Here is a 25,647-nt window from a genome sequence, read left to right as displayed (position 1 = left end):
GATGGCATTTCCTGTTAGAAATGGAGTGAAGGCAGGGTATGATTATTCATTGTAGGTTTCAGACATACCTTTGATCTACGAGATGACGACTTGGATTTTGATTTTGGTGTTATCCTTTGTTGGTTTTCTTTTGGTTTTCTCTGTATTATGACACTGTTTTTGTACCCGTATATTTTATTTTGTTCTTCAAATTGGTCCTGCTGTTCTGTGACAACGGTCTCGCATCTATCGAGCAATGTACGCACTGCGCCTAGTTTCTGATTAATAGATGGTGAGTATTGAAGTTTAGATATTATAAGGGGTCTTTTCCCTATGTACCAACACTTTTCCGGTGTTCTTTTCCAGGTGTCTAGGAAAGCCATAGTGCCGTCGGTTTCTTCTTCATAAATGAGTTCAATGTTATTACTGGCGTCGATGGTGTTGATATGGAAGGTCAGTTGATCTGGATTTTTCCAGATTATCGCACAAATATCACAAGATATTAGGCAAAGAGTAGTAAGGTCGAGTTATCTTCGGCTCATTATAATCGTAGAGCATCACAGCACTTCTGACATTGAGCATAGATCGTTGACTTTCATTTCAAAGACAACTCGTACACTTTTACACCTTCTGTTCAAGTTTATGCTGCCTTGTCCTTTGTCTGAGGAATGTAACATCGTATACATCGTACTAGTCATCGAATCGACACACATACAATGTTCACTGGTTCTGTAACAATATCATTGTATAATCCATGCTTTCCAACACGAAGAAAATTATAGAAATAACACTGTAAATATTTTCACTGATGCACTAGCGGGCTGATTGTTGGAAAACTAATTTAACACGTGATTTGTTTTCAACTTAGAATAAAAAATAATCTATGACACGGACAAACAATTGTATAGAAAGGATCGTCAGCATGCAGGGATTCATTCCACATGTGGTTTGTGTACCTCAAAATACAAATTGTTTCTTAACACAGAGCCGAAAGGTCATCACGTGGACATGCAAACAACGAATTACGAGATTTAAGATAATCAATTAGCTCCAACTCAGTTCAGGTTAGTTTGTCCCTCTATAATTGTCTTGGTAGAGCGAATGAAAATATAAATTTTTCAGAAGTACGAAGGAAATGAAAGTATGTAAATAATAATCAAACAATGAATCTATTCCTATGGTGTTGTCATGTAACTGTTATATAATCGAAGGAATCAATAATAATGATTATGATATTGTCAGCTTTGACAGACACTTCTTCTTACACGGTCAATTCCATATCTCTGCATTACGTATTCTTCAGTTATATTTGAGAGTATGTTTGGAAATTCTTTGCTTGTTGCATTAAGATGGTTCGATGGTTCTGTATTGCATGTTCATATCTTGACTGTACACTTCATGATCATAGACTGAGATTTAATATACATAATAATGTATCCCAACATACGGATGATTTCGCTGGTATTGTAGCTGGTGAAATGTTAGTGTTGTCATCAAAAAGAAGATAAATCCTAAAAGTTATGGTTGCCATGCTGGTGATGAAAATGTTTTACTGAATTAATTGTGTAAAATTCCAAAATTCTGATGCATTTTTCAGAGTAACCGTCATATGACCTTGAATTCTTTCTTAGCAAAATTATGAAAACATCAATTGATCTCCGAACACAATCGTTTCATAGAACATGCATTGCTTACAATAATCAAATTAATGTGAGAAGTGCATTATCGTTATCTTTCCAACACGTCTGCGTTTTCACCTTCAATCCCCAAATCATTTTCTTCTTTGTCCTCCATTGTCTTAACGTTTTTCGTCCTAAAACGTTTTGATTCATCAATGTTTTTAAGCTCTTTGTCATAACATGTATCAACTTCTCTGACAAATGTCACTGCTTTGTCCATACCATTTCCATCCACGATTTCTCTACCCCGGCGGTAAAGGGGTCGAGACACACGTCGACAGAAACAGGCGGTACCCGTGTGACCTTTGTACCCAAATATTTCATAGCTCACGTGCCTTGGTTCCTCGGCAAAGTGGGTGTGGCTATTTACGAATCCGAGGAGGTCAAGCGATTGACCTGACCACGGGCTCCATCTGGTGGACACCTCTGAAATATTAGCCATACTTTTTAAAATCCAGACTTTTCCCAAAATATATGTTTTTCAACAACGAAATAATCTTATCAAACGAACGTCACATTACAGATATGGATAAACGCAGATTTGTCAATTCTTGGATCTCTCCATATATCAAGATATGCTCAGTAATGTAGTATTATCGATGAAGAATTGTTTTGATTTCTAGTAGTGATAGTATTCGATCATTTTACTTTATTGTTATATATAAAATAATGGCAACGTTAGCTAATTTCATAATTTGACATAAATGTTTAAGTAATTAATTAATTAATCGTGTCATATACTTCTGAGGTAACAGATAAGCAATGTATTTCTAATGTTTACGATATAAAACGAAATTCATCATTGTATGGTAGCAAATTTGTAAAATGGACAGGGCTCTGCTAATGTATAACATGGATAGATATTCTCACTGTGCCAATACGTTTGTCTATGAATCGAAAATTAAAATCGAAAAAAAAGAAAAAAAGTTCAAAAACTTAAAGTCTTTACATTCTTTACATGCTTATTGATTTAAAAATCACTACATGCAATGCTTATTTGCTTAATGTTATTTATCATGCGGATGACAGGTGCTAAGAAGTAAAATATGTAATGTAAATGAAGTAAAAACAATTTCTGATTTCAAAATTTGCATATTGATAAAAATCCTAGCATTAAAAAATGTATTCGTCATTTGTTTCTTTATATCATTAAATAGCAATACAAGTAAGGCTACTAGAAGTGAGTTCTATTACTGTTTCTTCGTCACTGAATGAGTTTCACGGACTCTATGACAAGGTTGCCGGATTACACACTCAAAATGTTCATGGAAATAACAAAAGGCAGCCATTGCTTTACATTATAAACTAAAATGGTAATTATACATAATTAATCTTCATTCATGTAATTTCACAAGTACGTCCTTGTTATTAATGTACTATAACATTTAGCTGTTAAATAGAAAATTCGTGGAATGCAAAATAAGAGTGTAAAATATTCCGGACTAGATTAATTTATGACCGTGTTTGTATGTTAGAATCGTCTTTCTTCGAAACGAAACGTTACGACAGGTGGTCGAGGGTAACAACAATGACGATGTTCCTGTGAAAACTGCTACTTTAAGTAAGTAGGCCTATTACTTATTAATTTTATACTGACAATAAATTTGAAAAGGTATATGTACGGTTATTTATGTGACAATACATCTAACAATTAAGAAGTTTGATTTAACCTCTGTACAGTAATATGTTTAAAACGAAAGTAGACAGTCGTATATGTGTTGAAATAACGTACATGTGTACATACATTTTAAATATTTATAAATATTTATTATTAAATATTGGTACATATTTTAAATATTGATTCATGTCACATTTGGATGACATTTTAGTGTTTACTTTCGTTTTCTATTGGGTTAACACTGATATATATTGGGAAACCTACTGAACCAGATCAGGCTTACGCAGAAACATTTTTTTATTTAAGATAACGAAAATACAATAAAGGTTACTTGCGGTCGCTATATATAATTATCCGACGACCGTCAATTAGAAATAAAGCGGTCGTCATTTAGATATGTGGTAGCCGCCAAATAATATCTGCGAGACATGTAAGTGGGACCACCGAATAGATTGTGGTGACCTGGCCGCCATTATATGGATGTTAACTAATCAAATGATTCACTGCGGCAGTGTTTCACTAGCACACATATGTAAGGACCATTTCGTACACGACAGAAAAGCATAAACAACTGTGATGGTGTATATCTGTAATCTAAAACGAAAATAGACAAATCGTAGCTGTATAGAAATAACATATAGGTGTAAATATATTAATATTGAGAATATTTTATTAATCAGATATTGGTGCATATACCATTTGGATGTGTTTATTTTCGTTTAATATTGGGTGAACACATCTATTCGTTTAGATTGATTTTATTGCGTGCACAATATTTTTAATGCTCAAAATACGATATTTGTTAAATTACATTTGTTTCTGACAACTCATTCCCTCCATATAAGCACTGATTGAACACATGCTGTTTTTTTGCTAATGCAGTGCCTCATGGAATGAACTAACTATCAAAATGATGTTTATTTATTTATTTACTTTTAAATTATTCACGAGGCTACGGTTATTTTCTACTATTTATACATGTGGCTATAGTATATTTGTGTAAATAAGACATGCGATATGCATCGCTTAAATGGGTCCAATATATCGACCATTATAGCAATATCTTTTTATTGATTACTTAATTCATAATTACAAGAAAATTATGCAATCAATGTTAAATAGCAATACAGTTTAATCAATCTACAGTTTTGTTAAGAGAACTCCACTTTCAAAATAATGAGCAATCAAGGAGAAACCCAATTTGAAAATCGTTCTTTCTTCTACTCGAAAGTAATATATATAAATGTAGAATTTTACAATGTTGTTAGAATAAATAATCTTTTTTTTCGTGAATCAAGAAGATATATTTAGAGTATTTGATATATTTGTGCACCCAACTTTCACACAAATGAGCGGCGACATACCTCCGAAATGTTCTAAATGTCTGCTCAGCGATTGATCGTCTTCGATTTGTTTCTTGGTTTCTTGGTTGATTAGATTTACGTCCTATTAACATCCGGGATCTTAAAGACGGCCTTCCGTGTAAGCGGATTGTTGCGTGTGTGAAGTCCATGCAGGCGTGTTTAGGAGACTGTAGTATGTTGATTTTGTGGCTCTTTGTGATAGCTGAACCCTTGTCATTTTATATAGCTATCTTTGATTTCAGTCGTGAAATGATTGGTTGATAAACCATATTTAATACCGATCTTCTCAAGATCAGCAGACTGAACAATTGATCTTGATTTGTTTAATCATTAAACAGTTAAGTGTACCATGTTTGACAAAAATTGAAATCAAGCTCGGAGTATCGCGTTTTTGACGATTGGTTTTCTTCATTTTTTCGGATGTTATGTTGAGTTACCTTATTCTGATTAGATTGCAAACTAAAAGCAGTTCGTCAGCGGTTAAATGTTTTAGTTCTTTGGACTATTGGAATCAAGAAATTTGTTCATCGCATAAGATATATATCTCGATAAAAAATTTATATTGATTTTTAGCGGGTTTTTTTGACAATTTTAATAATCATGTAACGTAATTAAATATCAGCAAAGATATATGTATTTTGACATGGTCTGTATGAAGTAATATCAAATATAAATTTACAAGTCCACCTGCGTAATTGAGATAAAATAGTTATAACAGCCACATTTACAATAACAAATCAATTAATGTAATAATTAGATCCACTAAATCCAGTTTTAGCTTTGTCTATCGTTTAAATCGACATTTTTTTTTTAAATTGTAATGATTTTATTTACATGTCTGTAATGTGTGCGAAATAGAGGATAAAGTATAGCACAATAAAAAACTACTTTTGTTTCTACGTATTGACGAATTATTATACTCTTCCTTGATTTTTCACGAAATTTAAACACAACATATTTATCATGCCTACTTCTCAAAACGATGTCTTCTATCTAAACTGGTGTTTCCCATAACTTATGTATATAGCGTGTTCAGAGCCTTAAAACCCGGTGATTTTATTTCTAAATATTCTCTTAAGTGATATGTTGGGGAATCCAAAGTGACGCTTTTGACACTTTTCATTCATCTCTTAAGTTCAAGACAGACAAAGATTTTGTTGCGCTTTTTAATTTGTATATTATTGTTTTTGTTTAAAGGGTTGGTAAACGCCACATTACCATGGCGGAAGGTGGATTTGTTCAGGACCAGACATCAGACAATCTCCTCGGTAGTCAATCTCTCGACATTCTGATGCTTGAATGTCCTATCTGTCTGGAACAGCTCCGATATCCCAAGTCCCTCCCATGTCTTCATTCATTCTGTAAAGAATGTCTCGCTAGCTATATCGTCAATGAATCGTCAGGTAATATGGCGTCGGCGTCTTCTTTCTCGTGTCCAGTATGTCGTAGGGACACCGAGCCGTTAAACCAGTCAGACGACAAACAACGTTGGGCCGAACAATTTCCTACCAACAATCTGGCGGTAGAGATGATGCAACATTTACAAAATACAAGCACGCTGATCATGTGTAAACCTTGTGAGAAGAAAGGAAACGTGAACATTCCGGCAATGTTTTGGTGCGAGCATAACAAATCTTACTTCTGTGAATCCTGTAAAGTCGGCTTCCATGACTTGATTCACGATGATTGTGAGCCCGAGAATATCACAGAAAGGAACAAATCAGCCACCATTCGACGGAAGATGTCGGCTACTGGTTGTGGTAAACATCAGGAGAAACTGGAGTATTACTGCGAGGATCATCAGATCCTTGGATGTCACAAGTGTATCATCGTCGATCATCGGAAATGTGAAGCGGTGACATCAGCAGACGATTTCCGGGACAAGATACAAACCACGAAAATTGAGGATCTTCTTGGAGAACTTCGAAAATGCGTTAATTCAATGGAGATACTAATAAAAGATGTCGAGGAGCAGCTGCAGTCCATGACAGAAGACCAAGTCACAGCACTAGAAAGTTTAATAGACCTACGTACAAAGATTAACGAGCGGTTTGATGTACTTCAGAAAGAGCTTACAGACAAACTGACAGCATCATTCAAAGAGGAGAAGGAAAACCTAGATATATCGAGGAAGAAGTGTGAACGGCTGATGTTCGCTATGCAGAAGACACTGACGTCATCACAGGATGCCGCCCTAAAGGAGGACACCGTGGGAACGATCAGTCTGTTCCAGAGAGGTCAGGCGGAGGTCGAGTCGTGTAAGGGACTGATACAGGAGTTGGAGAAGTCGTCAAGGTCTACCAGTGTGAGACACGAGTATAACCCTGACATACTCACATTGGACACAAAGACCAGCATTACCCTTGGGGAAGATACTCGTCCATCAACAACAGAGGAAACTACCGACCGCTGTGGTATGGTGGGCATTATCCAATCGTCAGTTGAAGATAACCAGAAAGATCAACATCAAAGTTCTCACTGACGATAAAGACTGTACTGTGTATGGAATAGTCCTCCTGTCTGGTGGTCGTATTGTTGTAGGAGACAATGCAAATCACAAAGTGAAATTATTTACGGAAAACGGTGATTTTAAATGTGAGATAGAAATAAGTGAAGAATTTTGCGACTTTTGCCGTATTGATGATAACACTGTGGCAGTGACATTGGACGAAGATAAAACCCTATGTACAGTCAATGTAAGGGATTTAACCTTGACCGTCCTATCTAAAATTAAAATTCAAAACCTTACTGAAAACTGTCTTGGTGTCACATACAATAACAACACGTTTGTTGTTAGTACAGTAACATCACTTTACAGTGTACCACAAAACGGAGGTAAAGCTACCATGCTCCATAACATTGAATCTAAATGTCTGCATCTCGCCTGTGATCAGAGGAATGGACGTGTCTTTGCCAGCATCTACACCTCTGACCCTGACGCTGTAGCCGTCACCCGACTGTGTGACGGGATACACACAGATGTACTGAAGGTCGGGGTCGTGAAGGATACAACAGGTATAGACGTAGACCGGGAGGGTAACGTATATATTTGTGGGTGTAACTCCCACAACGTCATACAGATGTCTGGGGACGGAACCAACGTCAGGGAACTGCTGACGTCTGCAGATGGAATAGAACGGCCGAGGGCGATTTCCGTGTTGGGGGAAAAAGTAGTGATCACAAATAAATCAAAACAACGGAACTTTGTTCATTTGTTTCAGCTTGTTTAAAAGAAAACAAAGTCATATAAACTGTACTTGTATACTGTTTGAACGTGAAAACATTGAGGGAATATTAATATGCAGCCTGTACTCGCTGTGTAATTTTGTGTTGTGTTGATATCTACACGGTAATAGTGTGTAATTTTGTGTTGTGTTGATATCTACACGGTAATAGTGGAGTTGTGTGTTGTGTTGATATCTACACGGTAATAGTGAAGACGAATTAATCATGATACTAATCCTATTGGAAATCTTACATTACAAGTTATATACATAGTTCTGTTACATTTTATCGGCAACAAAGCAGTAACAAAGCAGTAAAGTACATGTATTGATTGATTTGAAATCTTACATTACAAATCATATACATAGTGCTGTTACATTTTATCGGCAACAAAACAGTAACAAAGCAGTAAAATACATGTATTGATTGATGGATAAACATATAGTAGTGGAATTTTTTCACACCTATCATCCGGGATATTTTCCAGCAATTGCATTGTGATATTAGTTATTTACAAATGACAAGCGTGAAAAAAAATTATGAACATTTACGAATGAAAAATGACAGAGGTAAAAATGACAAGCGTGAATGACAAAGGGAAAAAATCAACGTTTACAGGTGCTGTACATGAATGAAAGGTGGGACAAATATCGAAGCTTCTCTTGAAAACGCCAAATAATTTGCAACTTCGAGCATTTATATTTGTAATCCATCGTAATCTGTTACTTGTTATTTCTAATAGTTCAAAACGTTAAGAATTACCTATATGATATAATTTAGAAATTACTTTTCAATTTATCGCTAATACGTTGGAGTTTTCGTATCTAGTCGTTTTTGTTATTTATTGTGAAATAGTTTTGATTAAAAACTAAAGTTCATTCAGATCCAGAAAACAACACAGAGGTAAATGAACATTTATTCGCATCTATCGACGTTATAGTGATTTGACAACGCTCACCGTACAACAGAACTGTTACACTTTCACTTTTCACCAGTTAAACATTTCTACCGGTAATATTTCATATCTTATAAACATAACAAATAGTTATCTCAGTCAATTAATCATCATTCAGGACCTTTATACCACCAGATTGTTTCTGACACATTTGTGCAGCATTACGATATTTATATTTAATTAATGGTATTTTATCATAAACTTATTGGGAAAAGGGAAATAAATTAATTATTAATTATTTTTTTCTTGTCAACCTATTCGTGACCTATTATCAATTATTGTTATATGTCATAATGCATACAAATATCTAATCAAATCACCTCTGTTTATCATAGCTTGTTTGTATAACAAGGAAATGTTTCACTTGTTATACAAAATGTTGATTTCGTAAAGAAACAATGATCTGTAATGACTTCTTGTGACGAAATTTTATTACACTAGTACTTTGGCCGTGAACGGTAGGCATATCCTGGATATTCCAAAATAGTGCCCTGTTGTCCGTTCGGTGGTCGTAGCCTTCACTGATTTTACAAAGTATAAACTTGGACTTAAATGAAGAATCAATACAAAAGATAAACACCTGACATTTACAGCTCTAATCTTGCTGGTCAGTACTCAGATGCTAGTTATACACCACCTGGGGGACCAGTGTACATAAAATAATTACTCAATTAACTTTAAGTGACAAGCAGAAATAATTACCGCGGTTAATCCAACAACAATAAATCAAAGAAATTTGTATAGCAATGTCAAATGTAGTAGTGTCTGAAATAGATGTACAAATCCATCTGTCCGTTAAAATTATATGTACGCGTTCAGTGTCCTTTGTTTTACAATATGGTATTATTATAGAATAGCACTAAAAATCCTTATGAAGATAACATGATTTTGTTGATTCTTGAAACAGTGTTATATATGTTAGATACTGTGGTAACTAGATCTCTATAATTCATTAGTTATTGTTCAAACTTGGATAATATGTATTGCATTGTAATATATGGATGCCTAATTAAAATTGAGATAATGTTTTATATTATAGAGGAATCACTGAACCAAACGAGTTTTCAAAGGCGACAATGAAAACGTTTGCCATTGTCAAAGTTTCAGGTATGGTAATTCCTCACCAAAAAGATCAAAATTCTCGTAAAATTGCAACCTTGATTTTCTCCCATGTCAGAAACAGACAAGAATTTCCAAATCTTTACGCATTAAATATCTTCCTAAAATCTTTGTATTGCCCAACCTACACCTTAAACATTTGAAACTGATGCACCCTGAAAACCCAAACATACAGTAGGCTCTGAAACATTCACCTTAACTGCCCGGATGGGGATTTTCAGTAATATATTTTAAGTTTGATTCTGCGGTTCCTATAGTGGTTTTAAAGGATGACAATTACAATGCGTGTACATAGAATATAAGACATCAAATGTAATTTGGTTGTCATGGTTATCTACGAAAACGTCGTTACATCCGCCCCTGGAATATCTCAAAACTGAAGGCAGTTCAAGCGAAAAAAACCGAGTACGAGTACTCACAATCCTGTAGATGACAGCTGATGTGAGAAGTAGTTTTAGTCCTTCCATGAACTGTTATGACGTAGTCCAGGGGTGGATATAACGACAGTGATAGTGATCCCTGAGGTATTGAGGATGCACAAAACATATTTGTCCTAAGTTGTGCAATAATATTAATAGTTTGGTTTTGGTGAATGACAACAAAGTGTTGTAAGTGATATATACACCAGACTTTATGATAAATAAATGTCCAACTATGACATGTTGGGGTTGGAGAATCAGCGACCTATGGTCTGTCAACATTTTCGGCGTCAGTTCATTGCCTTTTGATTTAAGCCATTCTACAAGTTAAAATATCATATTATCCGGACGTTACATAATTAATGGTTTCAGACATATTTTTAGTCGCCATATCACACATTTTCACTATCGCCACATAGAGGCTGATTGTTTGCAGCATCAAATTTAATAAAATTTAAATCTGGATAAAATAATGACAAATAACAATGTTAAACTACAATCGCCTTGTATTATTGTCATGGAGGATTTCGCCCACATTTACAGTATATATAATCATACATCTCAAAATACAAAATATATGTTAAAACACCAAGATGAAAGGTGGACATGGATCAATCAGTTCAACTGGTATGAACGATTTACTTCAACTTAGCACAGACATGTTTGTGTACCACGGTAATCCAGGTGTATAAAACGAAAATACAAATTTCATTATCTTCTTTTCTGTATATTATAAGTTGGTGGATACATTACATTTTCCATTGTAATTCTTTAATCTATAAGACATGTTAATATTATTAAAACAATTTAAACCCAGATATCTTTCCATTGAAATTGTATTTGAGATAAAGGTTCTCGCATATTCAATTTCAACATCGGGTCTATTTATTCCCCGTTAAAGTTTCTATGGCATACTGATTTGAGTTATTAAATATTTTATATTCGATTATTTAATTATTTCGTTCACATTGATATTCAATTCAGAATCCACAATAAATTTTAGTTTTTTCCTCATTTTAAGATTATCTTCCTCGAGTATTTATTCGTTTATATTTATTGGTATTAGGGGCCCCAGAGCTTCAATCTTGATAACTCTGAAATGCAGTTTCTTTTATCTCCTTAGTTTCCCATAAGTATTTCTTGAATCACTTTTGAACACTATTTCTGTGTGGAATCCCATACATCAACCTATCGTATGTTATTTCCCACTGCTTGAAAAGGAGTTAAAGAAAAGTGGTTTTCTATTTAAAGACTAATCTCATAGTGTTTGCCAAATAATTCTTGATTCATCAAAAGTTCCTGAGATGTTTTCTTGCATCATTAACTCTTAAAAGTAGTGTCCATGCTGATAATCAAGTTTTATGTAAAATTTAAGAAATACGACTTAAGTTTAAGCGAATTAGTGTGTCTGAGCATTTACACAGAAAGAAAATTGCTTCCTAAACTTACTGTCTATATGATTGCAGCCAGTACTGATCAATTGCATTCCATGAAGTAATGGGAGTTTTAATGATTTTATCATAACAATTTTATTTGTTTACTCACTCAATGTGAAAAACTAACATCCATAACAACCATGCCTCCAATACACTTTGGAGAAACGCATCACCTTTCTAGGAACCATTATCCCTTCCCATTCCACAAAAAATTCCTACATTAGGGTGTTTAATTCCTTCATAGTTATTGATCAGGGTATATCGACGGCCAGCGTTATAATTCGATACGGCCAATCTCGAAATATAATAATTGAATTAAGAAGTTTAGCATTTTCTACTCGAAGTTAGACCAGGTTTCATCTCTTTTCATTCGTGCACTTCATCTATTTTTCTACTGTTTTTTGTCTCTTACATTATTGGACGTCAGTTATCTATATTATGTCCATGGTGGAATACCTAGTGTTTGTGATTTTCGATCAGCTGTCCGAAGTTAATTTGCTGTGAATCTAGGTAGATTATTTCTTCCATCTCTCCAATGATATATCCCTGTAGGTTTTTGTTGAAGATTGTACTCTTGGAGCCTGATGCTTTGTCATAATTGTCCTGAATATTTTTAAACGATTCCTTATATTGACTTTTCATTTCTAAGATTCAATTGAGTATCTTCAGCATACATGTTAAATTTTTGTTTTCAATTTGGACCTGGAAGTTTTAAGCGTTTTATATATGGCTTTGCGGAATTGACATCGCCAAAGGTTCTGCTTGATAATGTACAAAATTGGTGCACGATTGGAAGACCTGCTTGCAGATCTTGAAAATGCCAAAATTATTCGAGATAAAACCATTTGTCTTAATTACATGTTTTCCATCCACTAACAACATTTGTACCCAACCCCGTAAATTTATTCCAAAATTAAACGCTCGAGACAATTTGTCTATACCATCCCCCAATTTCAACCCATATCGAAAGCTTTTTGTTGTTATAGAAAGGATACAGACACCTCTTCTATTCTCTTAATACAGTATATTCAAATTACATCATGTATCAATCTAGTCGCGTCGGGTCATGTTTCTTCCAGGAACGAAAAACCTTTTTGATCCGGATGTGATGATATCTGGAAGATCTTTCTTTATTTCTGTTGGCCAATGTTTTTTGCAATTATCTTATAGTCAAACGTTTAGCATCGTTAGTGGTCGCCAATTTTTAATATCTTCACGCTCGCCTTTTTTGTACAATAACGTTAGTTATTCCTTTTGTTTGTGATATTGATAAACTTAATAGTATTACATATTTCAATAAACTAGTTCAATAAATTCTTTTTAATACTTATGTTGCATAAATTTTGTCTGAATAATTATTCTGAAAACAATATCCATCTTCACCCGGGGAAGTTATACTTTTTCATTGTCAGTGATACTCTTAAATATTTATATCTATTCGCTCATCTAGCTTTTATCCATACAATGTTCTTTGATCATCTGAAAATTTTTGTTCTCCTAAGTTTACTAAAAGAATTTATGCAAAGCTCTTGTTCCCATCCTTTATTAAAGACGTTGAAAAGAGCTTGTTAACTTAAATAAAATCCTTGATGGAATTTTAGTTAGATCTTTTATTGAATATTCGAAAACATTAGTACTCTCGAACATACTCTATACAATCAGAAAGCCATTATTTGGCGAAATCCATGCCAGAGAGCGGCGGTTGTTTTCAGTTTGGCAGGATTCTAGATTGTGATGACGTCACCAATTGTAAGCTCGATTCTGATTAGGGTCAATAGGGTCTCGGCGGTGTAGTTTAAAGGCCTCCGAAACGTCAAATCGTAAGTTCGGATTTTCGACTCAACACTCTGGGTGGTCATAACTTCAGACTTCAAAACCTTACCTTAGAGGGGGGGGTGGGGGATGTCGTCAGTTCACCTAAACGATGGGTAGCATCCAAGATTGTTTGGTTTCTCAATACTAGTGTTCATATTAGATTCGAGTCATTACTTACTATTTACGTTAAACGTTCATCTTACGAGGTTTACCTACACTACGATCGTGATGACATTATGGGATACTCCAAAAGCAGACGATATTACGTTGTAAGGAAACAATGTGAATATGATTTAACTTATAATGAATGCTTACATTGTTGATTTTATACGACAGGGAAGCAAACTTCTACAGAAATTAGTAGCTCTAAGTCATTTTTGGCTCTATTATTTAGATTTTTATCTAAACGTATCGTAACTATTACAAATACAGTTCGATCTCTCATTTGAAGCTAACGTATCGAGAAATTTTTACTATATTATAACAGTAACAGCTACTGAAGTATCTGTTCCAAATTACATACCAATGTACCTTTATTGTAAACTTTTATCAATTCTTGTTAACATTATAAATTATACACAGAAATTTTACAATAAGTCGTTTGAACCAATTTATATCTAAATAAATGACTCGATATGGAACGCTGAGTACTGGCGGTTATGTAAACAACCCGTTAAAACGTAATTGGTGAAAATGGGGGGGGGGCAAAATTACATTTTTCTTATTTTGATAAACCCCTACCGCTTACCAATGCCCCTGTATCAATAGGTGGGAAAGGTTATATAGGAACAAACATTCAAATATTTTGATTATATGTAAACATATGGACATCAGGTGAATTTACATCCAGAAATTGTTCGAGGTACTTGCTCTCCCAGATTTCGTATCATCCTATTGATATCTTACTCATATTTCTCAATGGCTATGCATAATCAGACCTCGAATAAATGATTACAGGTCGGAAATAGTCATATAAACCCTTAACCCCTGGGTTATCAGAGGATGAAGTTAATCTTATAAAAAGTTAGGCAATGTTGTAGAAAAGAAATCCACTGATGATGTGCATATTTGATAAAGAAAGGATATTGAAGACTAATAATGGGGAAAGGTAATAGAAACTCGTGCTTGTAGTTTGTCGTCATTCTCCTTAACATGAAGTAATTCTTGCAGCCTCCTGAACTATACACCAAACACTACAGCGATTTCTCATTACACGAATGTGAACCACAGTAAACAACCAACCTAAATGAAAAAAATTAAGACCTTCGAAATGGCACCCTGTGTATACGTTAAGACCACATGAAGAATTTAACCCGGCCGCTGATTGAATTCCTGGCTAAATATAATAGAATTTCAAAAGTAAAAAATGTTCTGTATCTGACAGGCGCAAATCATTCTATTCCTAGATAACCATGACATAATTTTTTCAAATTTCATCAAGTGAGACAAGGACTTTAAGTTCAACAATATCAATTTTTTGATAATCAGAATAGGTTAAATATAGAATTTCAGGATTTTCAGAGCAAGACTTTAGCGAAAAAATGCGCATGATTTCAATATAGCTGAGTTCCCTGTTGGAGTTTGAGCAAAGTTAGGACTAGATTTTATGCATTCTATACTGCAGATTGTCACTATATGAGAACCTAACTTTCGGATGGATAGAACTCAAAAGATCAAATATTCCTCTGATTTGAAATAATACAAGTACAGATTGGTTGAACAATTCAATCATAAGGACGTAATCCTTGACCACAGGGACTAGCTGATAAGCAAAGGGGGTCAATCTGGTACAAACTCATAAAATTGAAACCAAATCACTGTCTCCAAAGTTTTGTTAAACATGGAATATCTTTGTCAAAACTATTTTATTAGAATCACTAGACACTTGTAATAGACACTTTTGGATGCGCAATGTACCATATTATAAGTTTTAATGGTCTACAATGAGTAAAACCTCGATAATCAAGTTCGACAACTCTGTTGATGGAACTGGTATACAGTTGGTCGATAATACGACGGAAGAAAGTATTCCATTTTCAAACTCGCGATCCAAGGTTTTTACGGTAATATGTCAGGACTTCTGAAATGATCCACCACTTGGTAAAACTCTACCTTTAACTAATGTCTTAGTCTGGTGGTATTGTGCACGCGGTTTAGAAATTAATATGATAGCGTACTGGGGCAACTTTAGAATTTGAATTATAGTGTAGAGGATATTACATATGTAGGCATTCTTGAATAAATGAACAACATAAAAGCATAAGGGCCAAATCGTCAATCCGAACGATCAATTGTCCCGAAACAAAGCACAGGTAGTCAGTCCGAGTTACTAAAGATACCGATACCAAAACTAAGTAGAGTATGATTTTTACCTTATTTTTTATCTAGCCTCCTAAAACATCTAAAATGGTCTGTGGGCACTCTGGTGATGTCCATGGTTTATATAAAAGTGTAACTAATTCTCTTTATCCCTGTGAATCAGGCGTAAGCTGGCATGCTGCCCCTAATTATATAAATTGCCAGTTCGAAACTTGCTTTTCGATGGCTATGGCATAATTAAGGCACTACTCCATATATCGAATGTACATGTACTCAGTTTTCCCCGACTGTCACGTCACATTCTAAGACGTTGTTCCATCTATTTAAAAAAACGAATGTCTTATATTCACCCTTGTATTTACACAAAATTTCGGGATTACTTTAAATTTAAAACGTTTAAGGGACGCATTTCTAATTATTTTAAGTTTATCAGTGAACTGATTAGTCCCCTTCATTGGTCTAGGAACTAAGATCATTCATTATTTCTGACAATTATCTGCACTGTACTTGAACAGTTTATTAAGCCCGTTGTATCACCGTGGATAATATCTATAGGGGTATTTTAAGCTTGCAGAAACTGTGGGTTGCTAAAAAGGACTTAAAGGATTTATCCCAATGACCAATGCATGATATTCCACTATTCAAAACTGAAGTTATGATTTTAATCAAGCGATTCTATGGATATATTTGACGAAATATCGCTTGTCCAATGGCATACATGTATCATCCGTCATCCATAACTGTAACAGAAAAAAATACAATATTTTGCATTAAACTTCAGACAGTACACTGTAATACCACATTTTTTACGATATGTATCCCAAATCTGGATTTAATTATAAAGCCATTATCTTTCTAACAATATTGTCTATATTATAATGATTTAATCGAATAAAAACGTCCACAAAACATGTATGTGCTTAATTGGAGTAAATCGTTCATACCATAGTTGAACTGATTGATCCATGTCCACCTTTCATCTTGGTGTTTTAACATATATTTTGTATTTTGAGATGTATGATTGTATGTACTGTAAATATGGGCGAAATCCTCCATGACAATAATACAAGGCGACTGTAGTTTAACATAGTTATTTGTCATTATTTTATCCAGATTTAAATTGTATTAAAATTTAATGCTGCAAACAATCAGCCTCTATGTGGCGATAGTGAAAATGTGTGATATGGCGACTAAAAATATGTCTGAAACCATTAATTATGTAACGTCCGGATGATATGATATCTTAACCTGTATAATGGCTTAAATCAAAAGGCAAATGAACTGACGCCGAAATTGTTTACAGACCATAGGTCGCTGATTCTCCAACCCAAAATGTCATAGTTGGACATTTATTTATCATAAAGTCTAGTGTATATAATACTTACAACACTTTGTTGTCATTCACCAAAACTAAACTATTAATATTATTGCATAACTTAGGATACATATGTTTTGTGATCCTCGATACCTCAGGGATCACTATCTCTGTCGTTATATCCACCCCTGGACTACGTCATAATGTTCAGTTCATGGAAGGACTAAAACTCCTGTCACATCTGTTGTCATCTACAGGACTGTCTCATTGTAATTGTCATCTACAGGACTGTGTCATTGTAATTGTCATCTACAGGACTATGTCATTGTAATTGTCATCTACAGGACTGTGTCATTGTAATTGTCATCTACAGGACTGTGTCATTGTAACTGTCATCTACAGGACTGTGTCATTGTAACTGTCATCTACAGGACTGTGTCATTGTAATTGTCATCTACAGGACTGTGTCATTGTAATTGTCATCTACAGGACTGTGTCATTGTAATTGTCATCTACAGGACTGTGTCATTGTAATTGTCATCTACAGGACTGTGTCATTGTAATTGTCATCTACAGGACTGTGTCATTGTGATTGTCATCTACAGGACTGTGTCATTGTAATTGTCATCTACAGGACTGTGTCATTGTAATTGTCATCTACAGGACTGTGTCATTGTAATTGTCATCTACAGGACTGTGTCATTGTAATTGTCATCTACAGGACTGTGTCATTGTAACTGTCATCTACAGGACTGTGTCATTGTAACTGTCATCTACAGGACTATGTCATTGTAATTGTCATCTACAGGACTGTGTCATTGTAATTGTCATCTACAGGACTGTGTCATTGTAACTGTCATCTACTGGACTGTGTCATTGTAACTGTCATCTACAGGGCTGTGTCATTGTAATTGTCATCTACAGGACTGTGTCATTGTAATTGTCATCTACAGGACTGTGTCATTGTAACTGTCATCTACTGGACTGTGTCATTGTAACTGTCATCTACAGGACTGTGTCATTGTAACTGTCATCTACTGGACTGTGTCATTGTAATTGTCATCTACTGGACTGTGTCATTGTAATTGTCACTACAGGACTGTGTCATTGTAATTGTCATCTACAGGACTGTGTCATTGTAATTGTCATCTACAGGACTGTGTCATTGTAATTGTCATCTACAGGACTGTGTCATTGTAATTGTCATCTACAGGACTGTGTCATTGTAATTGTCATCTACAGTATGTACTAAGCTGTGTCATTGTAATTGTCATCTACAGGACTGTGTCATTGTAATTGTCATCTACAGGGCTGTGTCATTGTAATTGTCATCTACAGGACTGTGTCATTGTAATTGTCATCTACAGGATTGTGTCATTGTAATTGTCATCTACAGGGCTGTGTCATTGTAATTGTCATCTACAGGACTGTGTCATTGTAATTGTCATCTACAGGACTGTGTCATTGTAATTGTCATCTACAGGACTGTGTCATTGTAATTGTCATCTACAGGACTGTGTCATTGTAATTGTCATCTACAGGACTGTGTCATTGTAATTGTCATCTACAGGACTGTGTCATTGTAATTGTCATCTACAGGACTGTGTCATTGTAACTGTCATCTACAGGACTGTGTCATTGTAACTGTCATCTACAGGACTGTGTCATTGTAATTGTCATCTACAGGACTGTGTCATTGTAATTGTCATCTACAGGACTGTGTCATTGTAATTGTCATCTACAGGACTGTGTCATTGTAATTGTCATCTACAGGATGTGTCATTGTAATTGTCATCTACAGGACTGTGTCATTGTAATTGTCATCTACAGGACTGTGTCATTGTAACTGTCATCTACAGGACTGTGTCATTGTAATTGTCATCTACAGGACTGTGTCATTGTAATTGTCATCTACAGGACTGTGTCATTGTAATTGTCATCTACAGGACTGTGTCATTGTAATTGTCATCTACAGGACTGTGTCATTGTAATTGTCATCTACAGGACTGTGTCATTGTAATTGTCATCTACAGGACTGTGTCATTGTAATTGTCATCTACAGGACTGTGTCATTGTAATTGTCATCTACAGGACTGTGTCATTGTAATTGTCATCTACAGGACTGTGTCATTGTAATTGTCATCTACAGGACTGTGTCATTGTAATTGTCATCTACAGGACTGTGTCATTGTAATTGTCATCTACAGGACTGTGTCATTGTAATTGTCATCTACAGGACTGTGTCATTGTAATTGTCATCTACAGGACTGTGTCATTGTAATTGTCATCTACAGGACTGTGTCATTGTAATTGTCATCTACAGGACTGTGTCATTGTAATTGTCATCTACAGGACTGTGTCATTGTAATTGTCATCTACAGGACTGTGTCATTGTAATTGTCATCTACAGGACTGTGTCATTGTAATTGTCATCTACAGGACTGTGTCATTGTAATTGTCATCTACAGGCTGTGTCATTGTAATTGTCATCTACAGGACTGTGTCATTGTAATTGTCATCTACAGGACTGTGTCATTGTAATTGTCATCTACAGGACTGTGTCATTGTAATTGTCATCTACAGGACTGTGTCATTGTAATTGTCATCTACAGGACTGTGTCATTGTAATTGTCATCTACAGGACTGTGTCATTGTAATTGTCATCTACAGGACTGTGTCATTGTAATTGTCATCTACAGGACTGTGTCATTGTAATTGTCATCTACAGGACTGTGTCATTGTAATTGTCATCTACAGGACTGTGTCATTGTAATTGTCATCTACAGGACTGTGTCATTGTAATTGTCATCTACATTGTACAGGACTGTGTGTCATTGTAATTGTCATCTACAGGACTGTGTCATTGTAATTGTCATCTACAGGACTGTGTCATTGTAATTGTCATCTACAGGACTGTGTCATTGTAATTGTCATCTACAGGACTGTGTCATTGTAATTGTCATCTACAGGACTGTGTCATTGTAATATGTGTCATCTACAGGACTGTGTCATTGTAATTGTCATCTACAGGACTGTGTCATTGTAATTGTCATCTACAGGACTGTGTCATTGTAATTGTCATCTACAGGACTGTGTCATTGTAATTGTCATCTACAGGACTGTGTCATTGTAATTGTCATCTACAGGACTGTGTCATTGTAATTGTCATCTACAGGACTGTGTCATTGTAATTGTCATCTACAGGACTGTGTCATTGTAATTGTCATCTACAGGACTGTGTCATTGTAATTGTCATCTACAGGACTGTGTCATTGTAATTGTCATCTACAGGACTGTGTCATTGTAATTGTCATCTACAGGACTGTGTCATTGTAATTGTCATCTACAGGACTGTGTCATTGTAATTGTTCATCTACAGGACTGTGTCATTGTAATTGTCATCTACAGGACTGTGTCATTGTAATTGTCATCTACAGGACTGTGTCATTGTAACTGTCATCTACAGGACTGTGTCATTGTAATTGTCATCTACAGGACTGTGTCATTGTAATTGTCATCTACAGGACTGTGTCATTGTAATTGTCATCTACAGGACTGTGTCATTGTAATTGTCATCTACAGGACTGTGTCATTGTAATTGTCATCTACAGGACTGTGTCATTGTAATTGTCATCTACAGGACTGTGTCATTGTAATTGTCATCTACAGGACTGTGTCATTGTAATTGTCATCTACAGGACTGTGTCATTGTAATTGTCATCTACAGGACTGTGTCATTGTAATTGTCATCTACAGGACTGTGTCATTGTAATTGTCATCTACAGGACTGTGTCATTGTAATTGTCATCTACAGGACTGTGTCATTGTAATTGTCATCTACAGGACTGTGTCATTGTAAATTGTCATCTACAGGACTGTGTCATTGTAATTGTCATCTACAGGACTGTGTCATTGTAATTGTCATCTACTGTGCATTGTAATGTCACTACAGGACTGTGTCATTGTAATTGTCATCTACAGGACTGTGTCATTGTAATTGTCATCTACAGGACTGTGTCATTGTAATTGTCATCTACAGGACTGTGTCATTGTAATTGTCATCTACAGGACTGTGTCATTGTAATTGTCATCTACAGGACTGTGTCATTGTAATTGTCATCTACAGGACTGTGTCATTGTAATTGTCATCTACAGGACTGTGTCATTGTAATTGTCATCTACAGGACTGTGTCATTGTAATTGTCATCTACAGGACTGTGTCATTGTAATTGTCATCTACAGGACTGTGTCATTGTAATTGTCATCTACAGGACTGTGTCATTGTAATTGTCATCTACAGGACTGTGTCATTGTAATTGTCATCTACAGGACTGTGTCATTGTAATTGTCATCTACAGGACTGTGTCATTGTAATTGTCATCTACAGGACTGTGTCATTGTAATTGTCATCTACAGGACTGTGTCATTGTAATTGTCATCTACAGGACTGTGTCATTGTAATTGTCATCTACAGGACTGTGTCATTGTAATTGTCATCTACAGGACTGTGTCATTGTAATTGTCATCTACAGGACTGTGTCATTGTAATTGTCATCTACAGGACTGTGTCATTGTAATTGTCATCTACAGGACTGTGTCATTGTAATTGTCATCTACAGGACTGTGTCATTGTAATTGTCATCTACAGGACTGTGTCATTGTAATTGTCATCTACAGGACTGTGTCATTGTAATTGTCATCTACAGGACTGTGTCATTGTAATTGTCATCTACAGGACTGTGTCATTGTAATTGTCATCTACAGGACTGTGTCATTGTAATTGTCATCTACAGGACTGTGTCATTGTAATTGTCATCTACAGGACTGTGTCATTGTAATTGTCATCTACAGGACTGTGTCATTGTAATTGTCATCTACAGGACTGTGTCATTGTAATTGTCATCTACAGGACTGTGTCATTGTAATTGTCATCTACAGGACTGTGTCATTGTAATTGTCATCTACAGGACTGTGTCATTGTAATTGTCATCTACAGGACTGTGTCATTGTAATTGTCATCTACAGGACTGTGTCATTGTAATTGTCATCTACAGGACTGTGTCATTGTAATTGTCATCTACAGGACTGTGTCATTGTAATTGTCATCTACAGGACTGTGTCATTGTAATTGTCATCTACAGGACTGTGTCATTGTAATTGTCATCTACAGGACTGTGTCATTGTAATTGTCATCTACAGGACTGTGTCATTGTAATTGTCATCTACAGGACTGTGTCATTGTAATGTCATCTACAGGACTGTGTCATTGTATGTCATCTACAGGACTGTGTCATTGTAATTGTCATCTACAGGACTGTGTCATTGTAATTGTCATCTACAGGACTGTGTCATTGTAATTGTCATCTACAGGACTGTGTCATTGTAATTGTCATCTACAGGACTGTGTCATTGTAATTGTCATCTACAGGACTGTGTCATTGTAATTGTCATCTACAGGACTGTGTCATTGTAATTGTCATCTACAGGACTGTGTCATTGTAATTGTCATCTACAGGACTGTGTCATTGTAATTGTCATCTACAGGACTGTGTCATTGTAATTGTCATGAATGTCATCTACAGGACTGTGTCATTGTAATTGTCATCTACAGGACTGTGTCATTGTAATTGTCATCTACAGGACTGTGTCATTGTAATTGTCATCTACAGGACTGTGTCATTGTAACTGTCATCTACAGGACTGTGTCATTGTAACTGTCATCTACAGGACTGTGTCATTGTACGTAGATTTTACGTAGATGTCATTGTAACTGTATGCTGTGTCATTGTAAATCTACAGATTTTACTAGTAGATTTTACGTAGATGTTAAATGCATAAAGATTTTGAAATTCTTGTCTGTTTCTGACAGGGGAGGAAATCAAGATTTTTTTTATTAGGCATCCATATATTGCAATGCAATATATATTATCCAAGTTTGAACAATAACTAATGAATTATTGCGACCTAGTTACCACGGCAACTAACATTATCGGAAAAATAAAGCCTTACATTACTGTGTTATTGGACCAGTAGTTTAGGAGGAGTTTACCGGACAGCAAAACATGTGTATAACTATAAACCAAAATCAAAATATCATCTGATCTCTTGAAAACTGTGACCGTTGTATTTGTCATCCTTAAAACAACTACTGAATATAGAAATTATCAGATTAATTGAATATTATCAATTTCTAACCTATCAGTGCCCTCCGTTATATTTCCACTGTAACCATGTGATTAGCAACACTGGTCCAAAGACTAATGGGTTATTGACAAATGCAAAGTCTTTGTAATGATCTGGTTACCATAGTCATCAAAGTTGTCGTGAAATAAAGTCTTCTTACACATCTACACACGGCCCAAAACATCACTTTTAAGTTTCATTAAAATTATAGACAAGATTTCCGGACGACAAACACACAGAAAACAGACAGACACACAGACAGATCAATGAGAAAGTGATAAAAATAATACCAGAAATGGCATATCTTATCAGATTTCTTCAGAATCAAGAAACAGTTAAATGAGCTCCACTGAAATATTTAATATCATGGTGGAGACTAAACAATATTATAGTTGATAAAAGATTGAACTTTCCTAATGTTGATATTATTACGACACATTCAATACAAAGTCACAGTACCATCCTCGAGACTCCAAGGGTTACTATCACTGTCGTTGTATTCACCCTTGGAATATGTCATAGCAAACTTGAAAGCTCTGTGAATAGTATCGATATATTGTGGTTGATGAATAGTTTTGAAGTTGGGTGTCGTTCTGTGCAATATATAAAATGCACAGGAAATTTCTGCGGTTCTGTGATTGATCAGTTGTTTTTTCCTGAACTGCCTTCAGTAATATAACGAAAGTGAGCAATCATCATGGCAAAATACTGGAGTATCGAGGAGTCTGCACAGATGGTGACACCTATGCACCGAGGAAGAGGAAATAACTCTTACATGTTTGTGACTGATCTTGGATGAGTACGACAGGGGTATGTTTACATGCCGAAAGTGAGTCAATTATGTATATCTCCTGAATAGTCTATTCTATATAACAACTACATAATTGTCATTTACTTTTGATTTCTTCTGAATTTCCCCGATCTCGATCATCAATAAATGAATGATGATTGTTGATATCTTATCCCGTTTCCTAATTATCTTATGTACTAAAGCAATATATGCAGTATGGTATTCATTTAAAAAGATCAGATATAACAACATTTTAAGAATTTACAAATGATTATTTTCATGCTATGATGCCAAGATTTCCAGAAACTGGATGGCGTAAGTAAAAAAAACACCCCGACTTTTATCTAAGTTACATAATAACTGATAAAGTGATTATAAGTCGGCGCTTTTTATGTCGAGAAATACCACTTTGTTCCCAAATACACTCAAATGTGATTGCTAACCTATATCAAATAATTACTGAAGTTTAGGTATTCAATATCACGGGTTAAAAGAACATTAACTATTGAATGAAAAAAAGAAATAATATTGCTCCGAGATTATTAAACTATTCGTTTGGTTCTCTTTTCCAATAAGTTGACGATAAAATTTTAAGCTTTAAATGTCATTTGTTGTGATACAGTTAAACAGAGATGACTTGATTATATATTAGTATACATTATGGCTTATCAAAGAAACACAATTTAACAAAGGATGGCAATTTATGGACTCGTGCCCTATCCAACCATCCAACTCCCGATCTACCGCACCCAATCACCTAGCCAAACATAATTGCGCCTTTTACCACCGCGCCACATCCACGTCCTCAAAAAGGACGTTTCAATGACAAAGTGATAGTCGGTTCGATATGCTGAAATGATCACCGTGGAAATTGTCTATGTGAGATATATGTATATACATACATGGATACGAATTGTACACATATTTTTATATAATCACCAACTGAGTACAATTTCAACAGGAAATTCAAATTAAACCTTTGGATCAACAACACATAGTGCATATGATACATTGTGTTTTAGTAATTATGACATATCAAAGAAACACAATTTAACAAAGGACGACAGACTATAATACAATTGACCCATCCCCGACTCCGCCCCTTTTTTTTTTTGACCAATGAAATTAATTGATTAATCTTTTATTTCTCTTTTTCCATTAGCTTGATGATGAAATGCCTTTGTACCACTATTGGTTTTGTTTGTACTAATGAAAAGATTTAGGTCAATGAAATATGCAACGTTGCACAAATATTTAAAAACCAATCTGATCATATAAAGGTCAAAAATGATGATGAATTGACTGAAATATGAATGAGTTGTGTCAGTGTTTGCATAGTTATAAAATATCACTAGTAGAAATGATCATTTGATGAGAAGTGCAAGTTTAACAGTTCTGGGATCCTGTGAGCCTTGTCAAACCATAATAACT

General features: G+C 35.1%; 1 protein-coding gene across 1 annotated transcript; it reads left to right on the top strand.

Annotated features, from left to right (window-relative positions):
- The first annotated feature begins 3,124 nt into the window (after positions 1 to 3,124).
- On the top strand, positions 3,125 to 11,015 carry LOC138336590 (tripartite motif-containing protein 10-like). The gene is given in 3 exon segments (XM_069286104.1): positions 3,125 to 3,219; positions 5,838 to 6,996; positions 6,998 to 11,015. Coding segments are annotated over 2 exon segments (2,010 nt in total). The 5' UTR covers positions 3,125 to 3,219; positions 5,838 to 5,859; the 3' UTR covers positions 7,871 to 11,015.
- Positions 11,016 to 25,647: the final 14,632 nt, after the last annotated feature.

The sequence above is a fragment of the Argopecten irradians genome, chromosome 12 (assembly GCF_041381155.1).
Source record: "Argopecten irradians isolate NY chromosome 12, Ai_NY, whole genome shotgun sequence".
Taxonomy (NCBI): domain Eukaryota; kingdom Metazoa; phylum Mollusca; class Bivalvia; order Pectinida; family Pectinidae; genus Argopecten; species Argopecten irradians.
Note: the sequence above shows the minus strand (reverse complement) of the source record. Positions and strands in the feature narration are given on the sequence as shown.